This window comes from Peromyscus leucopus, chromosome 23 (genome assembly GCF_004664715.2).
Source record: "Peromyscus leucopus breed LL Stock chromosome 23, UCI_PerLeu_2.1, whole genome shotgun sequence".
NCBI lineage: Eukaryota > Metazoa > Chordata > Mammalia > Rodentia > Cricetidae > Peromyscus > Peromyscus leucopus.
Window position 1 is genome coordinate 1157510 of NC_051082.1, and position 19203 is coordinate 1176712.

The 19203-nt window shown below is 45.2% G+C and overlaps 1 protein-coding gene across 2 annotated transcripts in view; it reads left to right on the forward strand.

The window, feature by feature from the left end:
- LOC114685972 (serine/threonine-protein kinase Chk2) overlaps nucleotides 1-14633 on the forward strand; it is a 33267-nt gene extending 18634 nt beyond the window's left edge. For both annotated transcript variants that reach the window (XM_037198592.1, XM_037198593.1), the window contains 8 exons: nucleotides 311-372; nucleotides 3167-3266; nucleotides 5194-5280; nucleotides 5933-6096; nucleotides 6319-6434; nucleotides 7694-7779; nucleotides 12942-13025; nucleotides 14431-14633. In XM_037198592.1, the coding sequence (XP_037054487.1) occupies nucleotides 311-372; nucleotides 3167-3266; nucleotides 5194-5280; nucleotides 5933-6096; nucleotides 6319-6434; nucleotides 7694-7779; nucleotides 12942-13025; nucleotides 14431-14523 (792 nt within the window). In that variant the 3' untranslated portion in view covers nucleotides 14524-14633. The remainder of the gene's footprint in view (nucleotides 1-310; nucleotides 373-3166; nucleotides 3267-5193; nucleotides 5281-5932; nucleotides 6097-6318; nucleotides 6435-7693; nucleotides 7780-12941; nucleotides 13026-14430) is intronic.
- The last annotated feature ends 4570 nt before the right edge of the window (nucleotides 14634-19203 follow it).

The following is a 19203-nucleotide window of genomic DNA, read 5'->3' on the forward strand; positions in this document are numbered from 1 at the left end:
GGTCTCAGGCCTGCTGTGAAAGTTCCTCATTACCCTGAACTACCCAGCTACTGCTGCCGTATTCATGGCGCTTGTCAAGAAGGCTGGAAAGACCGCTGTCACTCTTAGGTAGGCTCAAATGCACACATGAATCACCCCTTGCTGTCACTTGAGTGTTCTCGACGAGGAGTCAGCTACATCCCATTCCGCTGTCTCCCATAGTGACAAGGGCCCAGTGCCTGCTCTTTGTCCTCCTGAAGCCTCTCTCAATTTCTGTGTCTTGAGGTTTCCTTTTTGGAGTTTCTCATTTCTCCTTTCTTCTCTGTTTTAGCCATGCATCATCCAGATTAAAGACGTTTTTGATGCAGAAGATTATTACATTGTTCTGGAGTTGTAAGTAGTAACTTTTTGTTTTATTTTAGTTTTGGTTTTTCGAGATAGAGTTTTCCTGTGTAGCTTTGGAGCCTGCCTGGGACTCATTCTGTAGACCAGGCTGGCCTCGAACTCACAGAGATCCTCCTGCCTCTGCCTCCTGAGTGCTAGGATTAAAGGTGTGCACCTCCACTGCCAAGCAAGTAGTAAGTAACATTTTTAATTTATTTCTGTGTAAGTCTTATAAGCCAGAAAAGAATTGAGTGCAGACTTGCCTTTCTTATGCTAGGGCTCTAAATGGAAATGTGTTGGTGGGGTCACAAAGTTTGTGTGTGTGTGTGTGTATGTGTGTGTGTGTGTCTGTGTGTGTGTGTGTGTATCAGTTCTAAAGCCCTTCTAACAGCAGTTATGAAGGGATTGAGACCCTGTATCTGAGGCCTGCAGACAAGCTTTACTTTCTACAAAATGAGCTGATCGCCCATGAGGAGTTCATTTCACTTCCCTGATTCTCCTTTTCTTGTTTTTACATTTGGGTAACAATTATACCCTAACATGTAGACTTCCTAAAAGGATTAAATGATTTGAGGGTTGGGAAGCCCTACAGGGCACTGGCACATGTGGACATTCAACATGAGTCTAGTTTATAATCACTCTGAAGAAAGCTGCCTGTGTGGACCATTCTTGAGGCTCACGGGACCTGATTGCATGGTGGCACTTGAGTGTCTTTCAGTTTCTTCAAGGGCCCCAGTTTCTTGTCATTTCTGGAAGTGGTCTGTTCCATGTCTGTTCCTGTGCAAATGTTTCTGGGAGCAGCTGTTGGGTCAGGCAGGGAATGCTGTGGCTCATAGTTGGCAAATGATGCCCATGGAGACCGGCCATTTGATTATGACGGGGAGGGCACGATGATGGCTCATTGAGGAGAGGGACCTGCTGCCAGGTTTGAGGACCTGAGTCTGATCTGAGGACCCACATGCTGAAAAGAAAAGAGAGAACTGACCCCTAAGCTGTCCTTTGACCTTTACGTTTAAGCCATGTCGCATGTGTGGCTAACCCACAAACACCATACACACCCAGCAATAACGTGTGTGTGTGTGTGTGTGTGTGTGTGTGTGTGTGTGTGTGTGTGTGTGTGTATTTATCTATTTCTAAAAAGGCTGAGGACATGGCTCAGTGGTTAAGAACACTGATTGCTCTTCCAGAAGCTTTGGGTTCAGTTCCCAGCACCTGCACAGTTCCAGGTAACAAATCAGTAATAGTAGCAACACTATAATCAGCACTAGCTGCTGCTTGTTACAGCCTTGCTGTGAGCCCAATTCTGCTGGCAGCATTTCCCTTGAATGGACTTAGTATCCTTCCTAATGCTCCACGGGTTACAGTGGGTTCCTGCTTCTCTGTTGAAATGTCCTTTAAGGAAATGACTGGCCTCACTGAACGCCTGCACTCTGCCATGCTCTTTACGGGCATCAGTAGTTTTGCTATGTGGATGGACTCAAACCCGGGGTCTTGTACATGGTAGACAAGTGCCCTACATTCTCAATCCTCGATTAGTAAGTACTATTATTATTCTTTGAGATGGAGTCTCATGTCGCCCACTTTGGTGTTAAATTCTTTGTGCTGCTCAGGATCTCTTTGAACTCTTGATGTGCCAGCCTTTGCTTCCTGAGTGCTGGGGTTTAGATATGCACCACCAGTTATGTCTTATTTTGACATCAATTATCGTAGTAGGTGGGATTAAAGGTGTGGGCCACCACCATCCTGCTCGAATTAGACGTTTTAAAGTTCCCAAAGAAGCCACCAGAGCCTACTCTGTTCCACCTTTTTCTCTTTTCCAACTGGGGCATCTGATGGTGGATGAGGTTTATTAGCGGGTTAATTTGTTACAAGATTTCTTTTTTATTATTTCCAAGTGTGTGGGTGTGAACATGTGACTTCCAGTGCTCAGAGAGGTCAGAAGTAAGTGGGCTTTGGTTCCCTGGAGTTACAGGCACTTGCGAGTTAGACATGGGTGCTGGGAAGTGAATTTGTGTGGTGTGTAAGAGCGGTGAGTGAATGAGGACAGGGCCGCTCCAAGGTGTGGTTGAGGAGAAGGGTTTTATTGTAGATAAGAGGAAGAGCACAGCCAGAGGCATCGGGAAGAGTCCAGAGCAGGGAGAGAAAGTAGAATGAACCAGGCCAGGAGAGAAGGGAGAGATGAAGAGGAGAGAGGGCCAGGAGAACCAAGAGAGCACATCACCCAAAAGGCAGGGTTACATAGGAAAGAAGCTGGGGGAAGGGAAGCCCATGAGCTGGAGAAGTTTAGGGTGGGGGGTGTGCTGAGAAGAGCTGAGAGGAGCCATGGGTACTGAGTGAGCCCGGAGGCCATCCCAGGCTTTGGTATGCTAATAGACACCAGTTAGCCATTTGTCCTGAGTTTCTTTTGGACAGGACAAACAGTACATACACACTGTTAACAACTGAGCTGTTTCTCCAGCCCTCAAGAGGATTCTTATTTATTTATATTTTGAGACAGGGTATCACATATCCACGGCCAGCCTGGGGCTTGCTATGTAGCCCAAAACACGCTGGCCTTGAACTCTCTGAGATCTGCCTGAGTGCTGGGATGAAAGGCGTACCCCATCACGCCCAGCCAAGCTCATTCATTTTAAAAGTTCTGTGAAGGAGTTCCAGGCCGGGGCCTCTCCCATGTGGGGCAAGGGCTCATTGACTCACACCCCTCCCCTTCCCCCTCCCCCTCCCCCATTTTGCTGGGCTAGAGGAGTTTATTTCATTTGTGCTGAGCCTCCACGAATGAAGGTCCCGCTTGTTTGTGTTTCAGGATGGAAGGAGGAGAGCTGTTTGACAGGGTGGTGGGGAACAAACGCCTGAAGGAAGCAACCTGCAAGCTGTATTTCTACCAGATGCTTTTAGCCGTGCAGGTGAGAGGAGCCCTCTGGTGTTAGGCCAGGACCCAGGGACTGAGGGTTGAAATTCAAGAGGTTCTGTGTTTGTTGTTCTCCTCTAGGTAGATAAAGTAAGTAAATAAATAAATAGTTAAATAAAATCTCTGCCCCCATGACTCAGATGATCAAGCTTCTGCTTTGACTGTGAGAGGCTACAGTAAGGAAGGGAACTAAGGAAATGAATACACCACCAGACCTGGTGGTGCAGCCTGGTATCCCAGCTACGTGGGGAGGTTAAGGCAGGCATCTAGAGTTCAAAGCCAGCTCAGGCAATGTAGAGAGAGCTTGTTTCAAAATCAAAATGGAAGGTACTTTAGAGGTAGAGTGCCTAGCATTTTCGAAGCCCCAGGTTCATCCCCTCGTATCACAGAAAAACAGAATCCACACAACCCCGTCTGTGCCTTTGACTTGGAGGGTTTTCTGGAGTGGCATTGATTTTTTGCACCTACCCGATCCTTGTGGTGATGTCTTGGTGTAAAGGTGGGATTGAAAGCAAGGCTGACCAGTTGGGATGATTGAGACAGATAATTTGTTCTTCTTTGGTTCAATAATACGAAATGCAGCACACCGATGATGTGCAGGTGCCGGCATGTGCTCACACTCTGTCCCAGGTTTTGTGGTGGTAATTACCTCCCAAGGTTTGGTAGGTTAGTCAGTGTCTCTCTCCCTCCTTCCTCCCCTCCTTGCCTCTGACTTTCCTCTCTCCTTTCTCTCCTCTGCTGACAGGGTCTTTCTCTGTGGCCCTAGCTGTCCTAGAATCTATGTAGAGAAGATTGGCCTTGACTCAGAGATCTGCCTCTCTTTGCCTTCCGAGTGCAGAGGTTAAAAGCGTGCACCACCATACCAAAGTTTGTTCTCTTGAAAGCCCATCCATTGAAGGGAATAGCGTGGAGGTGGGCGATGGTGGCACACGCCTTTAATCCCAGCACTTGGGAGGCAGAGGCAGGTGGATCTCTGTGAGTTCCAGGACAGCCAGGACTGTTATACAGAGAAACCCTCTGTGGGGGAAGGGGAGTGGGTAGCCTGTATTTGGAACAGTTATTGTACTGAGTGAGGCCTGAGGGGGATTTTCCTAGCTTTGGCTTATCTGAGCTTATCTTTCTTAATGTTTTCAACAGATCCATGCCCAGTCAAAGTTTTGGATGAGAATTTTTTTTTTAGAGGAGTGGCCCAGCAGTTAAGTGCAGGTACTAGTTTTGCAGCGGACTGGAGCATGGTTCACAACACCTGTAACTCCCAACTCCAGGGTATCTGATACCCTTGGTCTAAATGAGCAGCACTCACATGCACATAAACTCCCGCATACATAATTAAAAATAAAAAGAAACATTATAAAAAAATATTTCTTTTCCCTCAATCCTAGATCCCAATCACAACCCTTCCTCACTTATATTTTTCCTTTCTTTTCACAGTGCTGGGGATAGAACCAAGGGCCCTGTGTATCGACCTACACACACACACACACACACACACACACACACACACACACACACACGACCCATATCTGTAGCCCACAAGTCATCTGTAAGGTTTTTTTTTTTTTTGAGGTAGGGTCTCATGTAGCATAGGCTAACCTTAACTTCGCTCTGTAGTCCAGCCTAGCTTCGAACTCCTGATCTTTTGCCTTCACCTCCCAAGTGCTTAGATTATAGGCACACACCACCCTGCTTGGCTTCACAGTTCATTTTTTAATGATCTGTGAGTTTGAAGCCAGCCTGGTCTAGAGCGTGAGTTTCAGAACAAACAAGGCTACACAGAGAAACCCTGTCTAAAGATTTTTCTGTAACATGAATTTCTAAGTGCTCAGCCCTGGTCCAGCTCTGTCTTTGAGGAGTTAGGTGTTGGTAACTGTCCTCACATGTGTGTGGGATAAACCAGTGTTCCTGCCTCTATCCTTGTACAGTACCTTCACGAAAATGGGATTATACATCGGGACTTAAAGCCAGAGAATGTTCTTTTGTCATCTCAAGAAGAGGACTGCCTTATCAAGGTGAACACTCCTCACCCTCTCTGCTGCCACCGCTGTGATTTCTGTCCAAACTGTCGTACATAAAAACAGAGGACTATCCAAAGGTTGGGAATCTGAACTTCCCATACTTAACAGCTATTGCTGAGGTCTGACGAGCACTTTCCTGAGCTCCGGGGTATACAAGCCACTCTGTGTGCAGAGGGAGGAAAGGGAAGGACCATTGAGTCATGGATCCTGCCTTTCTTTCTCAGCCTAGCCTCACTCGAGAATCTCCGGTTACAATTACAAGACAAAAACCAACATGAAAACCCCAAAACATAAAACTCGAGGATGACAACAGGTGCATCTGCCCCCACCCCCAAGCTTTCCAAATGTTCCATTGTGTAGTCAAATTATATTATATGTATTAAGAGTCCTAGTGTGTTTGTGGCAGGGTTCTGCAGTTTTTGTAAGGTTATAATGATGTTAGGTAAATTGGAAAAACCTTGGTTCTCAGGTTCCTAGGCCCAGGGATTTTCTTTTAACCAAAATTAAATGCTTTGCCAAGACATGAAATTGTACATTTTGGGTTAATGGAGGGTGTCTGTGTAATAGGTATTCCAGTTTCCATGTCTCTTAGGAATGGTTGACTATGATTATGTTTAGATATCATTTGTTTTATTTGTAATTTTAGATCACTGATTTTGGACAGTCCAAGATTCTGGGGGAGACCTCTCTGATGAGAACTTTATGTGGTACGCCTACCTACCTGGCTCCTGAGGTCCTTGTCTCCAATGGGACTGCTGGGTACAGCCGTGCTGTGGACTGCTGGAGCTTAGGAGTTATTCTTTTCATCTGGTAGGAAAAATTTTCTTTGTTTTACAGTGTGGTTGAATGAGGTCAGATGAAACTGTACCTGTGTCTGGGTAGAGAGCTTCTGTTTGATATAGGTCATTTTTAAATCATTGATTCAAGGAAAAGTTGATTTTTCTCAATGCTTAAGAAGAAACCTGTGTATCCAAATGCCACTGAGAATGCCACTTGATTTTTTTTTTCCTTTCTTTCTCTACCAATGTTAAGCCTTAGTGGGTATCCACCTTTCTCTGAGCATAAGACTCAAGTGTCACTGAAGGATCAGATCACCAGTGGAAAATACAACTTTATTCCTGAAGTCTGGACAGATGTTTCAGAGAAGGGTATGGATACAGAAGGGTTACAGATGCATCTTTACTGAAATGTGGGTGTTCTGTTGGTGGGAGTTTCTTCTCAGACTCAGTGTTGTTCTCTCGTCTGTTTTGTCCGTTGCTTTGTACCTTTTGAAAGGAAGAGGACATTATTAAGAGCCTGGGCTTAAGTCCCAGGTCTGCTGTTGGTTAGTTTTGTGACCTTTGGCAAGTTATTTAACTTTTTTGAGTCTCTATTTTCTTTATTTGTAAACGGGTGATCAATAACTCTGACATCAAAGGTTTTGTGTGAGGTTTAATGTAATACACACAAGGGTCTGCTACCCATTCCAGTGTGCAAAATAACTTTTAATAACAAACATTCTTTGAGTAAGAAGAATGTAAAACTTCAATGTTGTCAGTTATCTGTATTTTTTTTTTTTTTTTTGGTTTTTTCGAGACAGGGTTTTTCTCTGTGTAGCTTTGTGCCTTTCCTGGAACTCACTCTGTAGACCGGGCTGGCCTTGAACTCATAGAGATCCGCCTGCCTCTGCCTCCCGAGTGCTGGGATTAAAGGCATGCACTACCACCGCCCGGCTATCTGTATTTTTTAATTTATTAAATCTTGTTTTTTTTTTTTTTTTTTTTTTTTCTTGGAGCTGAGGACCGAACCCAGGGCCTTGTGCTTGCTAGGCAAGCGCTCTACAGCTGAGCTAAATCCCCAATCCCTATGTTTTTTAATTTAAAAGTGCAACTTTGCAACTGCCAGGAGAAAAAGTAGATGAAAACCACGTGTCCAATAATATAACATAGGTGATTATGTTAAATATCAGGGCTTCAAAGAAGAATATTGCTGCAGCCGGCAAGACAGCCTTTGGTTGTTGCTGGCCTGTGGGTTGAGCTTTATTCTGACATCCCAGAAGGGAACCCCTCTCTGGTCTCTCACCGGCAAGCAATGGGATGCAGAATTTGTGGTCCATTCTGAGTATCTCAGAGCTGGGTAGAAGTTTAGTTTTAATTAGCTTGAACTCGAGTCCAGCGGCAAGACAGGGAGCAAGGAGCCAAAAGGTTGTGATGTCCCAGCAGGAGAGATGGGATACGTCCTTGTTCCCAAGGTCCCTATCCTCTGCATTCAGAGAGGGCGGACCTAGAGGGCTCTGTCCACCAAATCAGCTGGATTCATGCTGCTCTCCTTCAGGCTGGTGGCCTGTAGTTCTGGCATGGTTTAGAAATGCAGGTGGAATGTATCCATTTCTTTCATTATGATTTCTCCAATTCTCTTGCTGCCTTAGCTCTGGACCTTGTCAAGAAACTGTTGGTTGTGGATCCAAAGACTAGGTTTACCACTGAGGAAGCCTTGAGTCATCCCTGGCTACAGGTGGGTGTATGAGGTAATGCATGTTTGCCTAAAATTCAGGGGAGCCCTGAACTGCGTGAGGTTGGGCTAAGGGTCACACACTGTCTCCGTGTTGTTGGGTTCATTTACGTAAGGATATAGTGTGTGTGTGTAGTTGTTTTCAATCAGGATGCACATACATGTGGAGGAGGGAGAGAGGGAGGAGTAGAGGGGGAGAGGATGGGAGGGAGGGAGGATGAATGAGTATGTGTGCATGTTTTGTTTTTGTTTTTTTTTAATTTTTATTGTTTAATATTTTATTGCTGTCAGCTCTTTCCATGCGACTCCGTAGCTCCTGGATGAACAAGCTCACTTCATGTCAGGTTCTGATTCCATTTGGCTGCCCTGACATTGCCGTGTGGCTGTGTAACCCTCTGCGAGCTTGGTCTTCCTCAGTGCCCAGCTGTCTCCTTTTTCTGCTCTCCCTCTACCAAGTGGAGTGGGCTGGGCTATGGTCCAGCCGCTTTTTTCACCTTCCATCAAGAAAACTGGGGCAGGTCCAGGAAGGCAGTCTCCCTGAGGGAACCCAGTCACTTCCTGAGCCAGGTGGTTGTGTTTGAAAGGGTCCCCACTCTTGTTCCTGGTGAGCAAGCGTGCCCTCGGTGCGGGCTGTCACCTGCACCCTTTCAGTTTGCATGATGTCTGTGTTCACACGTCCCTGTTGATGTCAGATTTTTGTGCCAAGCTCATTCAAAGCTGCTGCCAGAGTAAGAGCGTCTGTGACTTGGGGAGATTAATTGTTGGCTCGGAATTAATCAACCAGCGTATCCAGCAGCTTTTCGGGTAGATGTGTGATTCTGCTGTTCCGCTTGGCCACACTTTTCTGTGAACTTCCTTATGGTCTCAGTTTCCTCGGCCTGGGTGACGTCACTAGGTGGCTGGAGCTCTTTCATCTGTGATTCTCTGTTTTGGGAACACCTGGGAAAATCAAGCTTCCCGATACTCTTCCGGGGACTCCGGAAGATTGTCCACTTTCTCTCCTGCAACCCTCCCAACACCTAAGTTTTGGCCAGACCAGCTCAGGTTGAGAACAAGTCGGAAGGAGGGTTGCTGAGCCTGGGGCATGGCTTACCAGGTCCAGCACCAAGCCTGAGGACCTGAGTTTGATCCCCAGTACCCACATGGAAGGAGAGAACTGACTCCTAAAAGTTGTCCTCGGACTCCACACACATGCACGCGAGATAAATAAACAAAAACTGCAATAAAATAATTTTTAAAGAAGGAGGAGGGTGGGGTGGGGAGGACAGATAAATGTGTTTTGGATATTGCCCTGGAAACATTCTCCTCCCAGAAGAAATGTGTCAGATGATTCAGTGTTTGCGAGACCACACAATCTGAAAGCAGCAAGGGCCTTGGAGACAAGGAGTTTGGAAACAAAGGTATCTTTGCATGTGGGGCTTTAATGCTGATGAAAAAAAGAAACCCACGCCTTGGCTCTTTTCACATGCCTTAATAGGGCAGCTTCTGGGATCCAAATGGAGGCAGACCACTGTGTTGGCTTTCTCTGTTAGCTTTGGAAAAAAAAGCCTGCGGCTGGCCAGTTAGGCCTAGCAACAGGGTTTGTATTTGCCTGAGATGGATGAGTCAGTGTAGCCCATTTTGTTTGTACTTCTTGTCTCAAAAGAAAACTGTTATTCACAAGCAAGAAACGGTGAAGCTCAGCTCTGCCCCAGTCTCATGTGAAGACACTTCTCGACCTTTTGCCTGAAGTAGCATCGTGGGCCCTGGATGAGGAGGGCGAGGGTACAAACGGGCTATCTAAATGTCTGCTTATGATGATAAGCTTGGACTTGTGGGAAAGGTCTCATGGTTTGGGGGACTATGAATCCTCTCTGCTTTGTCATTAGCTATATCCAGTGGGGGGATAGTCTTGACCCACTTTATTTCACTTTTTTAAAAAAAGATTTATTTATTTATTATGTATGCAGTGTTCTGTCTGCACATATCCCTGCAGGCCAGAAGAGGGCACCAGATCTCATTACAGATGGCTGTGAGCCACCATGTGGGTGCTGGGAATTGAACTCAGGACTTCTGAAAGAGTAGTCAGTGTTCTTAACCTCTGAGCCATCTCTCCAACTCTCTCTATTTCACTTTTAATAAAAATAGAAGAATCCTTCCTGCTTGCCTTAATATTTTTGGATGTAGACTTCTCACAGATTTACAGAAAAATCTTGTAACTTATGCTAATGTTGAGATTCATTTTCTTTTTTCTTTCTTTCTCTCTCTCTCTCTTTTTTTTTTTTTGGTTTTTCGAGACAGGGTTTCTCCGTGTAGTTTTGGTGCCTGTCCTGGATCTCGCTCTGTAGATCAGGCTGGCCTCTAACTCACAGAGTTCTGCCTGGCTCTGCCTCCTGAGTGCTGGGATTAAAGGCGTGTGTCACCACTGCCTGGTGGAGATTCATTTTCATTGTTCTCTTGACTGATAGCTTGTGAATATGATGCACATAGCCTCGGGTCATTCTGGCCACACCAAACAATGTCTAGGAGAGGATATTTGTGTGTCAATTAGCTTTCTGTTACTGTAACACACTGAGTGAGAGAAGCCAGTTCATAAAGAGGAGGGGTTTATTTTGGCTAAGTTTTGGGGGGTTTGGTCCATGACTGATGTGAGAAGAGAGAGGAAGAAGCTCTGAGGAGATGGCCAGTGGATGAAGTGTTTGTTCACAAACATGAGGATCTGAGAGGTTGGGGGTCCAGGCTCCCCTGTAGCTCAAAGTTAGCGCGACTGTACACAAGGATGAACAACAGGAGACTCTTTCCTTAAACAAGATGGAAGGTGAGAATGAACATCCAGGGTTGTCTGTCATCTGACCTCCACATGCATGCTACATATGCCTACATGCCTGGGGAAGACATGGTAAGATTTGTTTTAAATGTGTGTGTGTGTGTGTGTGTGTGTGTGTGTGAGTGCCCGTGCCCAAGCTGTGCATACACACAAAGATTTTAAAAAGGAAGAGGATGAGGTCCAAAGTTTCCTTCTAGGGTATCTTCCAATAATATAACTTCTTCCCAGTGGCGTCTGCCTCTCAAGGCGCCACATCCTCCAGCAACACTCTTGTTGGGGCCAAGCATTTAATACACAGGATTTAGGAGCACTTATCTAAAGCACAGGGGCATTCCATTGCGGTTTTATTTGTTCTCGAATTCATTCCTTCAGAGCACAGGTAATGAGTTCATGTTTCAAACAGTGTTAGGCACCATGGTCTACAGAGCAGTGCAGTTCAGGTGGTCGTAGAGGCAGGTGCACTTCAGGGGTGATTCTGCAGTAGATCCTAAGACCATGGGGATGTGTGTATGAGGTTGGTGCTGTCAAGACAGGTACTCTGAGAGCCACTCAGTAACTAGTAACACAGGGATGCCAGCAGCTGCTGCTTCCTGTTAGTAGATAGAGAGGAACTCATTATTCATCCTTTGGTCCTCGGAATTTCCCACCTCCACAGAATTGCTCATGTTGGAAGCCTCTCCTCCTGGACGCCATGGTAGAGGTAGAAAACTGTGGTGGGAATGTACACAGGGCTTTGAAATCTGGGTCTGTGTTCTCTGCACACTATTTCTGTTCGTGTTTGGTTTCTCCATTCCTGTGATAAACACTGACTAAGCCAGCGTGGAGGAGAGGGTTTATTTCATTTCACACATCACAGTCAGTCACTGAGGGAGGTCAGGGCAGGAGCTCAAGGCAAGATCCTGAAGGCAGAGACTGTGGAGGAGTGCTGCTTACTGGCTTGCTCTCCAGGGCTTGCTAGCTTGCTTTCTTATACAACCCAGGACCACCTGCCTAGGGGTGTTTTTTTTTTTTTTTGTCCTCCCATCTCAGTCATTAAGAAAGAAAATGCCCTACACATGTGCCCACTGGTTAATCTTATGGAGGCCATTCCCCAACTGAGATTCCCCTCTTCCAAGATGACCCCAGTGTGTGTGATGTTGACAAAGTCTAAACAGACCGGAACTCATTCCATTGATCAGAATGGCTTCAGACACACAAAAATCCACCTGCCTGTTCCTCCTGCGTGCAGAGATAAAGGAATCCCAGGACCCAGGAAGAGGCAGGTGAAGGCAGATCTCTGTGACTCAAGGCCTTCCTGGTTTACATAGTGAGGCTGTGTGCGTGTGTGCGTGTGTGATGTGTGAGTGCAGTGCCTGAGGTGTACAGAAGAGGGGTTAGATCCTCTGGTATGGGAATTATAGGTGCTTGACCTGGGTGCTATGAACCAAACTCGGGTCTGCTCCAAGTGCAGTCCATACTCTTAGCCTCTGAGCACCTCTCCAGCCTCCATCTGGAGTCCATCTTTTTTTTTTTTTTTTTTTTTGTTTTTTTTTGAGACAGGGTTTCTGTGTGTAGCTTTGCGCCTTTCCTTGGACTCACTTGGTAGTCCAGGCTGGCCTCGAACTCACAGAGATCCGCCTGGCTCTGCCTCCCGAGTGCTGGGATTAAAGGCGTGCGCCACCACCACCACCCGGCTGGAGTCCATCTTTTTATTGATAGATTCTGTTTTATGTCTCTGAAAATGAGGTGTGCCTGGCTACTTCTCAGGGCTTCTGCATGCCAGTCCTTGAACCCTGCAGGATTTTACCTTGAGGGAGGTGGGAGCAAATTATGCACATTGGGGAAGAGTTCCCTTTACGATGCCATCCTTGTTACACATCTCCCTCGTACACCCAGAATACCTGTAATGTTTGGTCCTGTTTATTACCATCTTTTCTCATGAGATGTGGGCCTGAGGTTTTGTGGGCTTAAGGTCTTTCTGTCAACTTGCTTAGCACTGCTGTGTGACTTTCCTAGGGTGCTGGGTTAGCTGTTCACATGTCATTGGCAATATTTGTGGCAGGAGGGGTGGGTTTGGTTCTGGGAGTACTCAGGGTGGCCTCCTGACTCCTCAGGGGTTAGGGTTAGTTCTGAACCACAGCTAGGGGCCTGGCTGGTCAACTGAGAACCCATGACCCTTGAGTTTGTTTTAGCCAATGCTGACTGAGCACTGGCTGTTCTGAGAAGGCAGAAGTGAACAGTCATGGTCTCTTCATTAAGGAGATTTCAGCAAATGCATGAGGTTTGCCGTCAGGATGGTAGCCTTGGGCATTTACCTGTCACTCTAGGAGCTTGCTTCTCCTTATGTGCAGCCTATCTATGCCTTTGGATCTCTTCACAGGATGAATACATGAAGAAAAAATTTCAGGATCTACTCCTGGCTCAGGAAAAGAATTTGATGGCCCTGCCCCTGACTCCCGCCCAGGTATTTTGATGACTGTACTGTATCCTAGAATTAAATTGCTGATGAGCAAGTCTGATGACTGACAATTCTGTGTGGTGGCAGGTGCTTAATGACAGGCTTGGTGACACACACATATATTCTCAGCACTTAGGAAGGAGGCTGAGACTGGGCATTGAATCTCAACAGAGGCAGAAGGATTGGGAGTCATGGGCCAGCTTGGTCTACATAGTGTGACTCTACCCTACAAGTATAGTGCAGTAGATACTTATTTTCTCCTTGCTGGCCATTCTTGGGATTGAACCTGGGACCTTATGCTGCTTAGGCACACCTTCCACCCCTCCAGCCCGAGCCAGGGTTTCTATCTTGGTTTTGATGTGTTCCTGCAGCCCTGGAAGATGTAATAATGCAGGATGTGTTGAACGAGTTGGAGCAATAGATGCAAAGCTTGTCAGTCAAAAGGTCTTTTGCGTGGCAAGATAGAATACCCTGTTAGAGGCACAAATTTAAATTTTTGGAAAATGTAAAACTTGGGCAAATAGTCTATGATGGTTTTCTCTTTTAAAGTATTTTTTTTGTTGTTGTTGTTAGTGAGTAAAATAATGAGTTTGGTTGTGGTGATTTCTTGATTGCAATTTTATTCTTTTAGAGTTCTTTGTACGTTTACACTGGTATGCTTGTTTATTCCTGTCCTGTTTTGTTTTCCTCACTGTGCTTTCTTGGTTTTATAAATAGGAAAATAAACTATAGCATAAAAGATTGTTGTTTCCATAAAACAGAAAAACTTGAGACTGTGAGAGAGATTAGGAATCCCTACACACTCTGTGCTGAGGGTTGAACCAGAACCTTAGTGCATGGTAAACACCTTTAACACTGAGCTATAGCTAGACAGTGTCAGGAGACAGTGACCAAGAGAAGCTGTTGGTATTGCCTGTTGTCTCTATTTAGATGTTCTTCAGCTTACAGTGTGATCACATCCTGAGGAACTCACCTTAAGTTGGAGGCATTTTAAATAAGGAATTCCTTTAATAATTCAAACCCCTGTAGCACAATAGAATGTGTGAGCTCCCCTGGTACTCCCAACCCTGTGCTTGGCTGGGAGCTCTGGCTGCCTTAAGTCATGCCTCACCCAGAATTTTGCTAGACAGGGGAAAGATTGAATTTGCTTTTGTATCACTGTAAGGCAAAACAAAACACAAACAAAGGAAAAACCAAGAACTGTACATACATACATTAGTGGTTAGAAATCACCAGGCAGAGTAGATACGCATCTTGATATCAGAGGTGTGTTAGGATTCAGTTGTCATGACAACTAGTGACTCTTGGTCCTTACCATTTCCTGTGACATGCCCCCAGTTTACTGCCCTCAGGGGTTTTGATAGAAGCCGTGCTTTTCTTTTGAACACTTCTCCCTTTGCTTTATTTCCAGCCTTCTAGTCGAAAGCGGCCCCTGGAACGGGAAGTGGACGATGCTGAGAGCACAAAGCGCCTGGCTGTGTGTGATGCACTAGTTAGAACGTAAAAGAAATGCGCTTTCAGTTGGGCAGCGGTGGTGGCGCACGCCTTTAATCCCAGCACTCGGGAGGCAGAGGCGGGTGGAGCTCTGTGAGTTTGAGGCCAGCCTGGTCTACAGAGTGAGTTCCAGGACAGCCAGAGTTGTTACACAGAGACCCATTCTCGAAAAACCTTTAAAAAAAAAAAAAGAAAAAAGAAAAAAAGAAATGTGCTTCCTTTCACACTGTGATTGTCTTTTCTACCCTTGAAGTCTTTTTTTTTTTAAAGACTATATATATATATTTTTTTAAAAATATAGTCTGTATTTTAATGATGGGAACAGTTGCTTTTCCATCGCTGATACACAATTAAAAACCTTGTGGAAATTAGCCTGTGAATAGCATGAATAGCACTTTAGATGAATCCCTTTCCTTTTCTTTAAAAAAAAAAACAATTGTTAAGGGGCTGTGTGGAGAGGTGGTGTAGTGGTTCAGAGCGCTCCTGTAGAGGACTGAGGTTCCGTTCCCAGCACCCATGTAACTGCAGTTCTGGCTTCTGTGGGTACCCACACAGCTGTTCCTGCACACAGACACACATAAACATTAAAAAAAAAAATTCTAAAACAATGTTAGAAGTTGTTGTGTGCCTCTCATCTGGATCTTCACCTTGACTGTTGTCAGCAGTCTGGCTTCTCAGGATGTCACTCTGGTTTTAGTTTGTATGATCTGAATACAAATTGTAAAGGTCCCTTAAAGTCTCAGCCCCTCGGGGTGGTGGTGGTGGTGCACACATCTGAGTCTGAGGCCAGCCTGGTCTACAGAGCAAGTTCCAGGTCAGCCAGGGCTACACAGAGAAACCCTGTCCACACTCACAACACATGTCTAGGTCCCTTAGAAAAGGACACGGTGATATTGGGTGATTTGTGGTGACTGTCTGCCAAGGAGCCATGTGATGGCAGGCATGCTGCTCCTTGTGTCTTTTAGTCTGATTTCACTCTTCTGGAATACATCCCAGACCTTGAGAAGCAGAAACAGCAAGATTGGAGTTCAAGGGCAGCCTGAGCTGTCAGTGAGAGTCTTGTCTTAAAAACAAATGAAACAGAGAAGTTATCCTTTATCTATACAGTTTATATCTCTGAACTCTTTTTTTTTTTTTTTTTTTTTTGGTTTTTCGAGACAGGGTTTTTTTGTGTAGCTTTACGCCTTTTCCTGGAACTCACTTGGTAGTCCAGGCTGGCCTCGAACTCACAGAGATCCGCCTGCCTCTGCCTCCTGAGTGCTGGGATTAAAGGCGTGCGCCACCACCGCCCGGCATCTCTGAACTCTTGGGGCTTCATTGAGATTAATTTTCCCCCAAGTTTTGAGGGAAAAATGTTTCTTTAAGTTAGGTCCTTCAACTATCTTTGTGGTAGAGGTGAAGGTGGAGAAGTAAGGTAGGAGCTAGAGATATCTCTAGTGGTTAAGAGCATTGGCTGCTCTTCCAGAGGACTTGGGTTCAATTCTCAGTACCCACATGGTGGTGTTAATCCCACTGGCGAGAATAAGACCACTACCACAATTTGAGCCCAACTTGAAGCAAGGTTGATTTTTATTGGGGTGCACTCAAGAGCTGAGCTGGCCAGTGACTGCCTTCTAAGTCTGATTAAAGAGAGCAGCCCTGAATCCATTTCTTGGGCTCCTTTTAAAGAGTAAAATCACAAGTAGTTGCAAAGCAGGTTTACAGAAGAGAGACAATGGCGAAATAAGGAAATGCAAAAAAAAAATAAAATAAAAAAAAAATCCTGTGGTCACCATGTGATTAGAGATGACTCTGGGAGGGTTGGGAAGGGTAGGGGTAGTCTTAAAAACAAGTCAAGGTCATGGGTTGGGGTAAGGTCAGATTCCAGAAAATTTAAAAACAGCAATTCAGCTTTTTTTTTTTTTTTTTTTTAAACATTTATTTATATACTGTGTATACAATGTTCTACCTGTGTGTATGCCTGCAGGCCAGAAGAGGGCACCAGATCTCATTACAGATGGTTGTGAGCCACCATGTGGTAGCTGGGAATTGACCTCAGGACCTCTGGAAGAACAGCCAGTGATCTTAACCTCTGAGCCATCTCTCCAGCCCCCAGCAATTCAGCTCTTACAGTAAATAGAAACTTATTTTTAGTAATAGAGCATAATGACTCCCCTTCAAAACGGAGTCAGGCAGGTTCCTCAGTGGCTCAAAATTTTAACTCCATTTTAAGTTTGGGGCATTTAATTATTCCAACCTGTGTAACACAATAGTGTGTGAGCTGCCTGTTAACCCCATGGTTGGCTGGGAGCTCCCCTGGAAACCCTGTAGTTGGCTGGGAGTTCTAGGGCCTCTGGCACCCTCTGGCTTCTGTGGGCACCAGGCGTACAAGTGGTTCACAGATAGACATGCAAGCAAAACAGTCGTACCCATAAAATCAGAAGAGCAGGAGGAAGAAGAAAGGTTGGTACCAACCTAGGTCTTTCTGACTGTAAAACAAATGTGTTTTTGTCTCTTGTAATTTATTAAGTCATGCTTATATTATTAGGGGATTATTATTAAAGGATGTTGACTCAAACCGACAGAATCACAAGAGACTGTCTAAAGATTTTTTTTTTAAGATTTATTTTTCTTAAATGTGAGTGAGTTCTCCCTGCATGTATATATACCGTGTGGGTGCCTGGTGCCCATGGTGTACAGAAGAGATCATTGAAGCCTCCGGAACTGAAGTTACAAGTGATTGAATAATCATGTAGACTCTGGGATGTGAACCCAAGATCTCAGCAAAAGCAGCAAGTGCTCTGAACTTAAGGACTTTCCTTTGACTGTGAAGTCTGAACTGCCAAAAGTAACGAACCGTTTTTGTATCCCATAAGCCTGGTTGCAGTGACAGCCCTTTGACATGTAAAAATTGAAACATTGTTGGTGGCCTGTGGTGGAATATTATTTTAAGATGTGTTACATTTGCTTATGCTGTGGAACATTTGTTTAATGGTGCAAAGATGTGTTGCGTTCTTTTATGTTGCATTTGTTTAACTCTGTGAAGCTGTGTTACTTTGCCTGTCTAAAACACCTGGTGGCCTGAAAAAGAGCTGAATGGCCAATAGTGAAGCAGGAGAAAGGATGGGCAGGGCTGGTGGGCAGAGAATAAATAGGAGAAATCTAGGAGGGAAAGAAGAAAAAAGCAAGAAAACAAGGAGAGGAGGATGTTAGGGGCCAGCCACCTAACCAGCCACAGAGTAAGAGTGAAAGTAAGATATACACAAGGAAGAAAAGGGAAAAGCCCTGAGGCAAAAGGTAGACAGGATAATTTAAGAAAAGCTGGCAAGAAACAAGCCAAGCTAAGGCCGGACATTTATAATTAAGAATAAGCCTCCATGTGTGATTTATTTGGGAGCTGGGTGGCAGGCCCCTCAAAAGAGTAAAGAGTTAAAATAACCAACAACAGTGGCCCACACTTTACCTCATAAAAAGTGGAATTTGTTTCAGGACTATGGCTGGGGTTAGTAGCCACAGTGTAAGGAACATGTAAGATCTAGGGTGAACAACCCTGGTCAGAATGATGTAAGTAAACCACAGATGGAGTAGTGATAAGCTATAAGCTATGTGTGAAAGTAGGGGTAAGACTAGAAACCTAGCCAGAAAGGGATAAAAGATGAAACCTCAGACCTGACTAACAGAGTTTGTCAGACCCTCGAGTGAGACGACTCTCCTCCACCAGAGATGTGAGATCCTGTCCCCAGTGCAGGCTGACCCAAGATCCAGAGGAACAGACGGGTCCAGCCCGGATCTGTACACCCGGAGAGGTACTCCCACTTCCTTTTGGAAGACGGGATAAATATTGCTTGTCATCTTATTGTGTGAATAAATGAGTGTTATACCAAGTCTGAGTCAAGAGTGATTATTCCTCCCCCGAAACTGTGGTATGTGCTCGCTACACACAGGAACACAGGCAGTTCTAATAGCAACTTCTCTGTTTCTGACCTATTATAACTAACTTGGTTGGTTGATGATAGACCACTCTGTAGCTTGCTGGCTAGGCTATCAATTGAGCACTATGCTTCAGAAGCTCTTTACCTGGACAGGACAGGGAAGGTGGGCACACAGCTCTCTTCCTTGAGGTTTGGCAGGCCTAGTGCTGAGGGCTAATGGGAATTCGAGTGGCTTGAATATTAAAGGCAATGAAACCAAAGAAGACAAAAGAGATTCATTAGAGTTGTGGCAGGTTATGTAGGAGTGAGAAGCTGGGGAAGGGAAGCCACTCAGCTGGAGAAGTTTAGGGTAGGGGGCGTGGTGAGAAGAGCCATAGGTAGTTGTTACACTGAGAGCCTGGTGGGGCCAACATGTGCTTTGGTATTCTAATAGGCACCTGGAATAGCTTTTTTTTATTTTTTTATTTTTTTTTGAGCTTGCTAAGCAAGCGCTCTACCACTGAGCTAAATCCCCAACCCCTGGAATAGCTTTTGACCCCAGTGTCCTTCAGTCCTGACACTAGGAATCTTTTTCTTCAGTAGTTAGGAACTAGTTGCACTTGGGTCCCTATATGAAAAGAACTACATGAGAAGGAAGCAATCAGAGATTGAAGACTTAAGGCATATTTGATTAACAAGTTGATTCAGGTGCAGACAAGATCACCCCAGGAGCAGCTATGCTTGAAAGTGAGATACCATCCCAGGACCTTAGTTATATGATCAGGCATTTTCCCTTTTTT